At 39.7% G+C, this 15,010-nt stretch overlaps 1 protein-coding gene across 3 annotated transcripts in view; it reads left to right on the forward strand.

The window, feature by feature from the left end:
- Positions 1–14,102, forward strand: part of LOC131236659 (uncharacterized) — an 85,369-nt gene extending 71,267 nt beyond the window's left edge. For all 3 annotated transcript variants that reach the window (XM_058233976.1, XM_058233977.1, XM_058233978.1), the window contains 2 exons: positions 1,657–1,952; positions 13,844–14,102. In XM_058233976.1, coding sequence (XP_058089959.1) covers positions 1,657–1,919 — 263 coding nt within the window. In that variant the 3' untranslated portion in view covers positions 1,920–1,952; positions 13,844–14,102. The remainder of the gene's footprint in view (positions 1–1,656; positions 1,953–13,843) is intronic.
- Positions 14,103–15,010: the final 908 nt, after the last annotated feature.

The following is a 15,010-nucleotide window of genomic DNA, read 5'->3' on the forward strand; positions in this document are numbered from 1 at the left end:
ATAATTGTCACCATGACACGGGATGATTACTTGGGTGTGTTTGCTGGCCAAGTTAACTTGATTTGTGGTGTTACTTGGACGATACCAATCAAATCTACACCTAAGGGATGTATATTGAGAAGTTCCTCTAATTTGGTCACGAAAATTCCTTTGGTTAACTTGTGCACTCATGGTATAACCTTAGGCGGTTGTCTTGGTCAGCGCGAGGAAATGAACACAATAATAACTCTAGTATAATATTGGAGGATGTTCGTGTTAGAATAACCTCGGAATAGATTCCACCTTTGTGGATGGACATGTTTCTCATGATGATGAGTTGGAAATCAAGTTGGTTAAATGTCACTCATATGATAACACTATTCGTTTAGCATATGATATGTCATTGGGTTCCGTGATTGTCCAAGTATGCAAGAAATTCCATTCTCTTGTGAACTAAATAAAATTCTTAGTGAACTAGGCATTGATACTCTCATAGGTCTAGCTTTTGGACCAAGTTATTATCATTTTTTATTATTATTATTGTTATTGTTATTATTATTATTATTATTATTTTTGGATGCAAAAGAGAGCTGATTTTGGAATTTCTTGAGGTGGCCTATTTTCTGACTCATGTAACCAAGATGTTCCAAATTTCTAAAAATCATGTCTAACAAATGTGGGACATTTGTCAATACATTTATTTAACAAAACCTGAATGTTGTTTTTTCTTTTAGCTGTGGTATATTTGTATACTAATCATATAACTACAGAATAAGAAGAATATTGATCTTTGATGTAATTCTGTTTTTCTTGATACTATTACATTTTATGATTTTGTAAATTAAGATTTATATTGGCAATAATACAGTGAGATGAACTTATATGAGAGCTCCCATGAAATGCAATGGTGGACCCACCCTCATGATGCGTGGTGGGATGCTGTTTGGCTGGTGACCCCAACATCTGCCAGGGGATCCCCTGATTTGGTTACGGCATCTCCATGGTGGGTTCCATTAGATGTAGCCAGATTATGTTGATGCCACATTGTCACTCGTTTGTCTTAATCATTTGCATCTCATGGGAGGTAAACCACATCTCATAGTATTTTTCCCCTTATTATAATGTTACTGTTCAATATCATCATGCAATCATATGGATGTGTTGGCTTGTTGGTTTTAAATGGGTTGTTATGTCTGACACCTGCAGTGCCTTTACGACCCTGACCCTTGCATTCATGTCATGGTTCTCTGATCTCTATTGACACTCATTACCCTTGATTGTATTGTCTGCAATTTGTTATCAGTAGGACTTGGTCTTATTGGAATCAGATTGCAGCAACTTCCATTATTTAATAAAGAGAGAAAAAAGGAATAGTTTCGACTATCAAGTTATCATCTTTACCAAGATAACCACTGTGGAAGTACTCTGTTTTCCATGTGTGGTTAATCGCTTGTCCTAGAAGCACCTGTGTCATTCACCTTTTTCCCTGAACCAAGCTTTGCTATGAAGAAACAGTTCTGTGAAGATCCAGCAGATTCCTCTTTAAATGTAGAACCATGTATCTATCTAGTTCAATATCATGGCATCCCTCCTTCCTACAGTAAGATATGGTATGTTTTTTTTTTTTTTAAAAAAGAAATAAAAAATTGATAATCTTATGTCTGTCTTCTTTTGTAGGTAGAAGAGTGGCATCTGGTAGCGACCATAATAATACAGCGGAGGAGCCTGCTGAGGGCTCCAAAGAGTCCGTACCACGTAATACCACATCTTCTGTTTCTCATAGGCGTGGAGGTCATGTGCAACTTGTGGGGAAGAACACATTTGCGTTGCCTAGAACTTTGGCTAGACCTCTTGGGTGGGGCAAGAGTGAACTGAAGAATGAAGGTGATGATAAACCAAAATCAAATGATGAGTTCAGGAACATGCTTCTGAAAAAGTGAATCTGCAGCAGCATATGCGAAGGTGATAGTTTGGTGAGTGTCATATTGGCTTTCATGTAAGCCACAAGCAGATTGTTACTTTCCATTTTGGTGGGACACTATCTTTTGGTCCAGAAATTAGGTAGGTTAACTCATTAGGTGCGTCACTGTGAGGAAACTAATTGACAACTAGAAAACTGTTTTAGCTGTCCATTTGTTTAATTCACTGTGGCCCTCCTGATAAGTTCATCTGTCAGACGTTTAGGCTTGAATATCGACACTGGCCCACCTGATAGAAGAATTGGATCTCACACATTTTTGCTGTTTTGGCACGTGTGCTGGTGTGTAAATGGTCACGACCATAAACATGCATAGGCTTGGCAAATCTCTCATTTGTAATCTATTTATATAGTTTCTTCTACTTTGATTCTTCCATATTCACTTATTTATGATATATGACACAACACATGTGAAACTTGTTGATTGTAATCAACCTATGTAATAGACTATTAGATAGCATTTTTGTAATTAAACTATGTAATAATATATTGCATTGCACCTGTGGGAGTTTTGTGCTCTCATTGTTGTCCCCAGCCCGATAAGGGAAACGGTTGTGTCAGGTTGGCAGCTAACATCAAACTTATGCCATTATTTTGATCATGACTCCAGACAATATGGCATTTGAACTTCATGCCCTAAGCTTTCTACTATCCTAAACTTATGGCTCCTAAAACCACATTTCAATTCTAGAAATTCACAAAGCTGTTGAAGAGGAGATTTTGGCCGATCAATTGTCCCTACAAGAAGATCCATTTGGTATATTTCAAGAGTATCGGAGCCCAAACGAAGTAAAAAAGAACAAATTCCCCCTTTTCCCATCCGTATGGCTATGAAGCTCAAAAATTTATTTTTTTTATTGATTGAATCTTTTCTCGAGCTTGATAGAGGTTGTTTGTCATACCTTGAGCCAGTGGGACCCATGCACAACAATTGTCATATAAGGACTTGTTAGAGGAACCGAAGTCTTGGTCTACAAACTGGTAGCCGGTCTCCTTGAAAATCTTTTCCATCGGATCTCGCTTGCCTTGACAAGGCATATGCATAAACAACATGCTTGCTCTAACTGAGCGTTATGCGGGGACAACATGCATGAGATCCACCCCGTTCATTAGGCGCGTTGCCTCATTTTCACTTTAAAACCAAAAATCGGGCCAGTCCAAAACTCAAGTAAGCGACATTGCGGGGAAAGGTTAGGATGTGACACCTACCATTAGTTTAGTGTGGGGACCACTGTGGTTTATGTATGCCATCAAATCTATTCATCTGACGCAAATCACCAGGATTAAGTGATGTTTAAAAGATCAAGTTGTTCTGAAACTCAAGTGACCCACACCAAGTTTAGTATTCTCAAAATTTTTTGAGTGATAGATTCTTCAGAATCATTGGAGGGAAATGCCAATGATGAATTAGTGTAATTGAAAGGAAAAGGTAAGGAAACGAATCGAGGTAATGACAACTGGATTACTCAAGTGGGGAGTTAGGATACATGGGAAGGTTCATAAAATGGGATCACTGACTTCGGGGATATGTGAAGGTAGGGGAGTGTATTCCGATAGTCCAAAAAAGGAAGCCAAGGGAAGAGTAGAGCAAGGGTGCCAAGAAGTGGTTGCTACAAGAGTTATCGACGACACACACACACTGGGAACTTCTTAGAGGAATGGTCCAAGTTGCATTTTTGAAGGGTGTTTGGGAAATATGGAGAGGTGAAAGAAGTTGTTATACCCAAGTACAAGGATTGGTGGTGATAGGAGGCTTTTGCATTTGTAAGAATGGAAAATCTGGAGGAGATGAAAGTAGTAATCAAGGTGATGAATGGTACTTGTTTTGGAGAAGGAAGATGATAGTTAATTGGGCTAGGTATGGCTCAGAGGTAGTGAAACAATGTGCATTGGGGATCGAAGAAAGGGAAGGGAAAGGGAGAATAGGGAGAAGCGGGGAAGGTTCCAGTGAAGAAAGGAAGAGGAGGCAGGAGGGAGGCACATTGTTTCAAGATGTGGTTGTTGGAATTCCAACCCATGGAATTAATGCCCCTGTCGAAAAACCTCAGAAGTAAGGAGGCTCCCTCACTCAACAAAGCCAGTGGGTGTGGATTGTGGTTGTGGAGAGATCTAAAAATGGAAGACCAGAAGTAAATGTCCATACTGTGGTGGCGGAAAGTGCGTGGAATTCATTCCAATGGAGCATGGTAGCATCTTGTCAAGTCGGGAGTTTCAGTGGAGGAGGCATGAGATTGGATATCATAGAATTGCAAAGTCAAAGAAGAGTAAAGGGTTTTCAAACGTTTAAGGGACTTTTGAGATGTGGATTTTGTTGCATCCTTGGGTAGGCATTGATAGATTCTTAATGGCATGCAATTTGTTTAGGGATGAGATGGTTTGAGATGTTTGTAGGTGGGCCGATTGGTCCATCTCCTGTTGGGAAGAATCATGGTATCATAATCGGGAGCTCCCTCTGGGGTCTTGGATCCATGAAGTTTTTGTGAAAATTGGCTCCAACATCAGAGATGTGGTCGTGATTGATCTAGTGTTGGAAGGTTGTGAAATGCCGCGATTGATCTAGTAAAGGGTTTTCAAACGTTTAAGCGACTTTGAGATGTGGATTTCGTTGCATCCTTAGGTAAGCATTGATAGATTCTTAATGGCATGCAATTTGTTTAGGGATGAGATGGTTTGAGATGTTTGCAGGTGGGTCGATTGGTCCATCTTCGGTTGGGAAGAATCATGGTATCATAATCGGGAGCTCCCTCTGGGGTCTTGGATCCATGAAGTTTTTGTGAAAATCGGCTCCAACACCGGAGATGTGGTCGTGATTGATCTAGTGTTGGAAGCTTGTGAAATGCCGCGATTTGGTCGATTTCGTATAAAGAGGAAGAAGATTGATTTGGTGTTGGAGAAGGTTTTTGTCATGGTAGGGGAGGCCATGATTGTAGTCTTCAGCTTAGAAAATAGATCTCAAAAGTTCAACCCAGAGGCTCTCTCTTTGTCAGAAACAATGCCGGAGGTAGAAGGCATAGATGTTCAGTGCTCCTGCAGAATACCAAAGGAGGGAAGGCCGTGTAAGGCATAGATTGGCACACAAAGGGTAGGTGAGGAGAAACGGAGCGAGGTGGTGACATGTATTTCAATTGACAACGATGGCAGAGATGAGGTAGCAAAGGAAGGGGACACATTGTGCTGTCAAGGGGTAGGTGGCGGAAAAAAGAATGAGGAGACGACACGTGGTGGGGAGTCATTTCTCGATAGAAAAGGTGAGGAAGAGATGATATGTGCGAGAGATCAGCACGAGTCTCAGAGGGGACTAGTTAGGATGCAACACGTAACCTAGTGGAAGACGAGAGCCTCGAAAATATCGTTGCATGCCTGATGGAAGTCTCAAGTGCCAAGAAGGTTAAATGGTGATACATGCGGGAAAGTGCTTTCACTAGTTTTTTTTAAACCTAGGTTAAAGTCAAAGGTAAGTGATAGTTGGATCCTCTCGAAACATATCTCGGAAGTCGGTCAGCCGCCGATAGTGGGACTTGCGACTAGCAGCTGGCAATGTTGCAAGTGCAAGTCTTCGATTTCTTAGGTGAAGTGGAAAAGGCAATGGTGGTGTATGAAGCTAGGGAGTTGCCACATGATCAGGTAGGGATGTATATGATTGAAACTATATTTTGGAGGAAGCATTGATAGAGGGGTCAGAAGATTTAGATGTTCAAAGGTCTAGGCAAGTGATCAAAGAAGTTGTGGAAGGAAGGCCCTCTGTAGATTACGTCTTAAGGCTCGTTGAGAGGGCTTCAAGTAACGATAGGTCAGCTGTTCGATAGAGATGTGGATTATATTGCATTATTCCAATTTGTAGAGGAAGGGGGTGTAAGAGACTTTAGGTGATGCAAATATGTAATTCCAAAAATTTGTTAAGCGTAGAAAGGAGCTAGTTAATCTAATTTCATCCATCAATTATGACAGGAGCGCTTCTCCTAGGAGTGAAGAAATGGGGAAAGGGTAAGGAGTTGTCACCAATAAAGCTGACTAGTTGGAATGTTCGAGGATTGGGATTTATGCATGCGATATAATGCTCAGTTGGTAGCTTTTCAAGAAACAAAATTGCAATCGTTAGATCAGATTATAGTGGATTCTATATGGGGAGGTATATTAAATGATTGGGCTGTGTTAGACGCATGGGTACAATCAGTGTTCAAATTATCTCCGATACTATCTTTATCTCCAGCTCAGCGATACTGATAGCACTCGTAGCGATACCGATAATGCTGGTAGTAGCAAAAATTCTAGGTATTGGCAATGTATTACTAAGTATTGCCAATGTATCAATATCGCTAATGTAATTGCCAATATTTTCAACTCTGTAAATTCTAGGTGTCGCTTGTATTGCCAATGCATCAATATCGCCAATGTATTGCAAATATTTTCGACTATGTAACTTCTAGGTAATGCTTGTATCATAAGTGTATTGGCAATATTTCAATAATATCGCCAACGTATTGATATCATCAAAATTTTGTTTATTAGAAAAAAAAAATTTATTTCTATTTTTTTTTCATGGGCACAGTTTTATGTAGTGTTCAATTTGTCATTGATAAATATTGATAATATCTCGAAATTATCGATATCGCAATATGCGCGATATTGAGACCAGAATCTTTCGTTTTCTTTCCAATTATTGATGATTTCTTGGTAAAATATCATGTGTTGTTGATATTTTGCAATATTGATGGATGTTTGGATGGTTAAATAGGGAAGATGGGATGGTTGGACTGATTTCCTACAACAACACATGCTTTTAAGCAGTGTTTTAAATAGCGGTAGCGTGTTGCGTAGCGTTCAACCCTCCGTAGCGTGTAGCGAAATAGCGTAGCGTGTAGCGTAAGCTACACGATACTTATATTTTTATTTTTATTTTTTTAATATATATATATATTATATGATAAATATTAAATAGTAAGAAGTTGATGGATAGGGTCTTATTATTTTTAAGTTAATACATGTCTCGTGTACAATTTTTTAAGGGCCCGAATTAGGCGGGACTCGGATTGTGAAGTGTAGCACACAAGTGTCAAAGTTTTTTGGGCCCCATCGTGATGAATGTGTTATATCCACACCGTCCATCCATTTTGCCAAATAATTTTAGGGCATGAGCCCAAAAATGAGGCAAATCCAAATCTCGGGTGGACCGCACCATAAGAAACAGTAATAATTAAATGTCCACCATTAAAAATTTATTGGGGGCTACAAAAGTTTTAGATCAAGCTGACATGTGTGTTTTCCCTTCATCCATGTCAGTGTGACCCAATTAACAGGTTAGATGGAAAATAAACATTACAGCGGACCGTGTAACAAAATAGTGCAAGTGCACTGTTCAACGTGCACCGCAGAACACAGAATAATAATAATAATAAGTGCGTGGCTGTGAAACAGCCACGCAGTCTATTCCGGAAATGAAAAAGAAGAGAGGGGGAAACCGAAAGAAAAGAGGGAAAGAAGAGAGAGAGAGAGAGAGAGAGAGAGAGAGAGAGAGAGAGAGAGGAAGAAGAAGAAGAAGAAGAAGAAGAACAGGAACCCGCAGCAGTTCGAGAAGAAGAAGAAGAGGAAGAAGAAGAAGGAGAAGAAGGAAGAGGAGAAGGAGAAAAAGAAAAAAGAAAAAGGAAGGAGCGTACCTATTTTTGTCTCAAGATGAGATTGAATCGCTGAAAACTGTAAATATTGAAGCTCCACAGCGATCGGTTTGCCTCTGGAAGTAGTTTTTTCAACTGTTTGCGCCTGACAGCAGATTTTCGACCTCAACATTGAAGGGTGGGGAGAGGAGCAGCGTCGACAGCGTCGGATTGGCCCTGTGAGAGGATTTTTAGTCTCCAAATGGAAGGGTGGGGACAGCAACTGCGTCGGCTGCTTCGGTTTGGGGGTGGAAGCCCTTTCGAATTAGGTTTTTGCTTTTTTAACTTTAGTTTGGCTTGTGATGTGAGTTCACCACTGTTTCCTGCACTGAAAAAAAAAAAATACCAAACAGGTAGCGCACGCTACCTGCGCTACACGCTATGTATCCGTAGCGTACGCTAAACGCTATTTGTAACGCTACGTAGCGAAATCGCTACGCTACGCTACGTAGCGTACGCTACCGCTACGCTACGGGTGCTACTGAAAACACTGCTTTTAAGGCCCCATTAAATGGAAACTTCTTATGTATGTTTTTTATTTTTTTATTTTTTTGGTGTTTTTGTGTGTGTGTGTGTGTGTGTGTGTGTGTGTGTGTATTTGTTTCTAAATATGCAAATATGTACATTTTAACATATCCATAAGTTTCACTGAAAATTCCACCGTTTTTCCCATGTTTCCTTGCATTTTCGGTTATTAGCGATATTATCGGCGATATCGATATTGTTTCCGTATCCCTGGCCAACAAAACTTGTAACGATACCGATACTTCGAACACTGGGTACAATAGGGGGCATTATGGTAATTTGGGACACTAACTTTAGGGCCAAAGAAGATTTCTGGAGCAGGGAGTTTACCCCTTTCGTTGTTGTTGAGAGATGTGCTATCAGGCTTTCAATGGGTTTTCGTTGCGGTCTATGGGTCTAATTGCCTAGGTCGTCGGGAACAACTTTAGGAAGAATTGAATGAGTGTTGAAGCAGATGCTAATTGCCTTGATGTATGGGAAGAGATTTTATTGTGGTCAAATTTGTGTTCGAAATTCAAATGGGGGGCTGCATTAATCGAAGCATGAAGGAGTTCTCTAATTGGATCTTGAGGAATTAGATGGATCTTTTAATGGGGGATGCGAAATACACCTTGGCGAATGTTGTCAATTCAAAATTGGATCGCCTTTTGGTCTCCATAGATTTGGCAAAAAAGGTTTCCTCGTGCACCAAAGAGTCCTCTCGCGCTTGGTATCGGATTATTGCTTGTTTGTGTTGGAAGTGGATGAGGAAAATTGGGATCCACGGCCTTTCATATTTGAACTGTCATGACTCGAGGCAGAAGGTTTCCAGAAGCTAGTGAGAGAGTAGTGGGCATATTTCCCGTTTAAAGGTCATGCATGCATTTCGTTATTTCAGAAAATGAGGCTTCTTAAATGAAAGATTAATGTGTGTGGAAGAAAGAGGTGCTTAGGTGTTGGGAAGTGGAGATAGAGACACTATTGGGAGATATTCAGGAGCTAGATTTGAAGGAAGAGGGGATAGGCTTATTGGACGAAGACATTGCTTGGTGTGAGACTTACTTGGCGATGAGGGAAGAAGAAATTAGATGGAAGCAACGATCAAGGTTGATGTGGCTAAAAAGAAGACGACGAAAACATAAAGTTCTTTTTCCTTGGCTAGTGGCCGAGTTAGAGCCAACAAGATCAAAAGTATCATGGTGGATAGGGAGAGAGTTGAGGATAAAGCAAAAGTGTGACAATTGTGAATTTCTATAAGAAACTTCTCACTAGGGAAGGGTGGGAGAGGCCACGACTAGACAACTTGCACTTTGACCAGATTTCAAAAGAAGAGGCTGATGCTTTAGAGAAGCTGATTTTCGAAGAAAGAATTAAAGGCGAAAGTGGAGGACTTGGGAAGTGATAAGGCCTCCAACCTGGATGGACTTCCTACTCTAGTTTTTTTTTCCAAAGATTTTGGGGGAGCATAAAAGGTGACTTGGAGGAGTGGATTTGTGAATTTTGTGCAGGCATACATCTTGCGGTTGAGTTAGGTGCTGCATTTATTGTTCTCATCCCGAAAAAGGAATGAGTGGAATGCTCAAGGGACCTAAGGCCAATCATTCTCCTTGGGGGTCCTTACAAAATATTAGCAAAAATTCTGACATCTAGCTTTTGGGTGATTTTGGCTAAGATAATCTTGAAGACTCATGGGGCTTTTGTGGCTAGGAGGTAGATAGTGCACAATGCCCTACTTTCTCATGAATTCATAGACTCTTTCCACAAGGAAGGGAATAAAGAGGTGATTTGCAAGTCAGATATATAAAAGGCATATAATCACGTGGATTGGGATTTTTTGGACTATATGTTGGGTCAGTTGAGTTGTAGGAAGAAGTGGAGAAACCGGGTCCAAATTTGTATATGATTAACTAAGTTCTCAGCCTTGGTAAAAGGATCCTCAAAAGGCTTCTTTTCTGCATCTAGGGGCTAGCGTCAGGGAGACCCGCTTTCTCCATAGGTGTAGTTACTATGCTTATAGATGGCTTCAAGGTAGGCAAGTCTGATTTTCAAGTATCTCATCTTCAGTATGTAGACAACACTATCATCGTCTATGACACGGATGAAGTAAAAAGTGGATAATCTGAGGAAAATTATTACATTCTTTATGGCAGTATCTGGTCTAAAGGTGAATATTAGCAAGAACGAGTTATTAGGGGTGCGCCTTCCAAAAGAGGAGGTGAGCAGGCTTCGCAAGTATCTTCTGTTTTTGTTCGAGGTCATTTCCTTTTTCCTACTGCGGGTTACCATTGTGTATAGGGAAACTGGTCAAGCATTTGTAGGACAAAATGAGTGAGCAATTCAAAAGAAAACTTTCAAGATGGAAGAGCATGCACCTTTCCTTTGAGAGGAAGCCTCAAGTTGATAAAGGCAGCAATGTTCAATCTTTTGGTCTATTTTTATGTCTCTTTTGTGATGCCCAAAAGCAATTTTGAATAATCTAGAATGGCTTAGGAGGGATCTCTTATGGTAGAGAGCTTCATAGAAGCTCAAATTTCACCTTATGAAATGGGAAGAAGTGTGCAGAACATACGAAGATGGGGAAGCGGGTTTAAGAAATTTATAGGCGATGAATGCTGCTCTCCTAGGAAAATGGCCATGGAGGTTTGGTTCGATGAAGCTGTCTTTGGAAGGAGATCATGAAGACAAAATATTTGAGGCAGGAGGAGTTTTTGGAAGGGGTGGCTTTCTCATTGGGAAATGGTATGGATAAGGAGAAGTCCCATCTATGCATTATCAAATCTCTTTATAAATTATTTATCTAGCAACCATCGGAAGGCGGGGTTTGTCTTGCAACTTTTGTGTGGTGTTATTGTGCCCTACCCAACGTAGGAGTCTTGGCGTGGTTAGTGGGAAGTAACTAGGTGCTAGCGATGACAATCTTTGTCTAAGATGGTGCTCCCAAATGTATTTATTATGTATGGAAACCGAGGTGTTAGTCGATCATCTCTTCATCTTTTGTCCCTTTGCCAAGGAGTTTTATGAAAGCCCTTCTACCTTGTTTGGAGTGTTGTGGGTAATGCCAGGTTCAATGGACAAGCTTGGCACGGGGGAGGAGTGGGTAGGATAGGGAGAGCAATATAGAGGTTGTTCTTGCTGGATTGCATATTGTTCCTTTAGGAAGAAAGAAATAACCAATGTTTTAGACTGTGTTTGCAATATCAATAATATCAGTTGATATATTGGATGATATTATCAACATCGCAACTCGGGGATATGAGACTCCACTGGAGTATTAAAAATCCTCGGTATCATTTAATGAATCGCAATGTATCGTGCGGTATCGCAAATGTCGTGATATATTGCAAGATATCGTTACAATTCCTTTTGAGTTTTTCCTATGTATTGACGATATCGACAGATATCATCGATACTGTCAATGAACCGCATCTGTGTTTGAGAGAAAATGCAAAAAACCTCAATTTCCCGTCTTTTTCCTTTTTTACTTCCCTCTTCTAAACACATGTATTTCGGTCCATCCTCTTGAATCGTTTGGGTGAAAAGCAAATATTTCAAGTCGAAATCAAGATTAAAGCGGATTTGAGGCCGGTTTCGATTCGATGAGTATTTTTGCACGTTGGTAATTTTATTTTTTTTGTTTAAATCATATCAAATTCTCGATATTGCTAATGTATCGTGATGTATCTTGCGATATTGCAAATATCGTGATATATTGTGAGCTATCGTTACAACTCCTTTTGATTTTTTCCTATGTATTGACAATATCGGCAGATATTGTCGATAACGTCCGGGAACCGCGACTCTATTTGAGAGAAAATGCAAAAAACCTCAATTTCTCATCTTTTTTCCTTCTTTCTTCTCTCTTCTAAACGCCACTAGGATGGATTTCGGTCTATCCTCTTGAATCTTTTGCGAGAAAAACAAAGATTTCAAGTCAGAATCAAGATCAAAGAAGATTTGGGGCCGGTTTCGATTCGATGAGTATTTTTGCATTTGATCATTTTTTATTTAAATCGTATCAAATCGGTGCCAAAATTCAACATGTTTTGCATGAAAGAGCAAGGATTTGAACCTTCAATTTCGAGATTTAAGGATAGGTGGTCCGATTTGGGGGAAATTAGAGAAAAATAAAAAATTCTGCAATTTCTCCCAAATTGGTTGCAATCTTACTGTCCAAACATGAAATCAAACATATATAAGGTTTGATCTATTGATTCATGTAGTTTTGGAGATTTTTTGGAAAAAAAATATTATTTCATTGAAAAATAGTTAAAAAAATATATTAAAACTTCAAAATTCCACTTCTATTAGCGACCAATTGGGCCTAATTTCAGAGTATGTAGGAGTGTTTGATGAAATCATCATCACATACACTATAATTTTGGAATTTGGGGTTATGTGTTGCGATTTGGGGAAAATTGGGAAAAATCCAAAATTTCCGCACTCTCCCAAATTGGTTGCAATCTTACTGTCTTGCTTGTGTTTTCCATACATGTCTTCTTACATTTATAAATTATATGAATAGACTTTGAATATACTTGTATCAGTCCAGTTAGACAACAGTTAGACAACGCATAGCTTAAGACCCTATACAAAGGAAACCTATTATGTGCACAAGTTTTTTTTTTTTTGTAATATTATGATTTAAAAAGTGTGTATTAATATCCTTTTTAACAATCCCTAAATTTTCATTAACAAAATTTTCAATGTTTCCCCATGTTTGCCAAAAAGTGCGATAAATTCCCCAATACAAACAATATATCCCATGCGGTAATCGATACGTATCTGTATCCTAAGTGTGAGATACGTAACATGATACCGATATCATAAACACTGGTTTTAGGAACCGAATTGGGCCTGTAGTGAAGGTATTTAATAGGGGATTTGAATGTAATTTAGTGGTCCTTGGAGGTTCTAGGCAAGAGTTTTTCCTCTCCTTCTTGGTTTGGTTTGTAATTCTTTGGCTTAGGCCTTTATTAATAAAATCTTAATCTAAAAAAATTGACATTCCAAATTCATGCTAAGGCGTTACCTTGATAAAGTGGAATGGCAGAACATGATTCATGTAGCCGACCCCAATTAATTGGGATAAAGCTTTAGATGATGATAATGATGACTCGGCATGTGTATATATGCATGGTGATGTTTGCTACTCATCTGTACAAAACCAACCGATTTACATTTAAGCCCGCTTGCCAGGCTGGAACCTGTGCTAGACATCCAAACTGTCAGTTGGGTTTCACTGTGTGGTGAATTTGTCCAAAAATGATGCGTCCCCTTGTCATGTGGGCCAGCATATGGAATAGAAATGTTACGATCTATTCGTTTCTTGCACTGGTCCACACGATGATTGCACTGGCCTGATATTTGGACCAAAGCGCCTACATGGTAAGGTCCACCTGATGGATGGCTAGGAACTCCCATGCTACCTTGTTGTGTGCTGTTTGTAGATGGGTTGCCAGTGCATGTATGCATGTTGAGCCAGCAAAACTCATATGTGGATGTATCAGGGTCTGTTTATCCAGGGTTGTTATTCGACACTTTGTCTGCTTCCATGTTATGGTTGGCTTTTTCAGCAAGCAGTTTAAAGGGTATTATTATTGCTCCAAAGTGCAAACCTGTCATTTTTGTTTTTCTCATGATCAGATGGTTCTCACATTTCATCTCTATATATTTATGTGGTTCTGCATCTTGCCTTTAATGCTGTCTAATATTTCTGAAAATATATTTACAGGATGCTGTTTTGGAACAACTGGTGTTGGTATTTTGTGGCTCTCGAGTCTTATGTTTGGGAGATTGTCAGGTATATTGCTCTTGGTATACTAGTTTTTGTAACATTTTAGTGCATGAGTCACAAAAATGGCGTTAAGTACTGGAAAAAGATAAAAAACAGAAATTGTGGTTCATGTATTGGTTCCAATTTGCGAGTGTCCTTAGTGAAAGCCTTTACACTGGCCCAGATGAGTTTTGAGCTAACTGGGGTTTATGCTTTAGACGACTAGTGAAGTTTTTGTATGCTGCGTGGAATGTCTGATATTTCCTAGCATCTGCCGTCCCACTGCACCTTCCCCATACTTTCTTCAATTTGTGATAGCCTCGTCATTCTTAGACATTTCATCAAAGCTTGGGTCCTCGTGATAGCCTTGTCATTCTTAGACTTGTCATTAGATCTTAGGTCTTGTGTTTAGTGAGAGAGATCCACTCATCTGCATCATACTTGAAGGGGCAATGGCCTTAATAAAGCCACGTTAATGAGGCCCACCACTCTGCTTTTACAAATGTGGCGGGGTTCAGATACAGAACCCTATCCTTACCCTCATCTTGAAACCTGCTCCTGTTCTTTGGACCTAATGCATCTATATTGCAGCGTATTATGATGCTGCAGTATTCTAACAGCGGAAGTGGATGTTCTGACCATTGATGATCACCCATCCCATGGTCCAAAAGTTGCTCCACTGAGATGCTCCATGAGTGGGTGTGCATTTTTTTTGGTGTTTTTGCATTTAGTAGTGTTGTTAACAATGTTTAAAATCCCAGCAATCATGTTGTGGGCGGCCAACCTATTTGTTGGTGATTTGTTTCTCGAATCTGGAAATCAAAACCATTCCCCAAATCCTATGAAGTTTTAGCTGCTAATCTGTCCTTGCTACCATAATGTAACGGTAACATAATAGCGAGTAGCATTGATTTATGGCTTTAATATGGGCTAACCACTAGGAGATGGTGAATTGGGCCATGTGATGGGAATTACATAAAGCCTCAATCTGAGGAAGTGCAACATCCTTGGGTTTTTGGTTTTGAACACATTGGGGCCTGCCATTCAGTGTCCTGTTTTCCATCATGAATCTTTCACGTTGAAGATCCTAGGCATCCTATCTCTGGCCTTCTCCGAATTTTTACC

Source organism: Magnolia sinica, chromosome 2, assembly GCF_029962835.1.
Source record: "Magnolia sinica isolate HGM2019 chromosome 2, MsV1, whole genome shotgun sequence".
In the NCBI taxonomy this organism is placed as follows: Eukaryota; Viridiplantae; Streptophyta; class Magnoliopsida; order Magnoliales; family Magnoliaceae; genus Magnolia; species Magnolia sinica.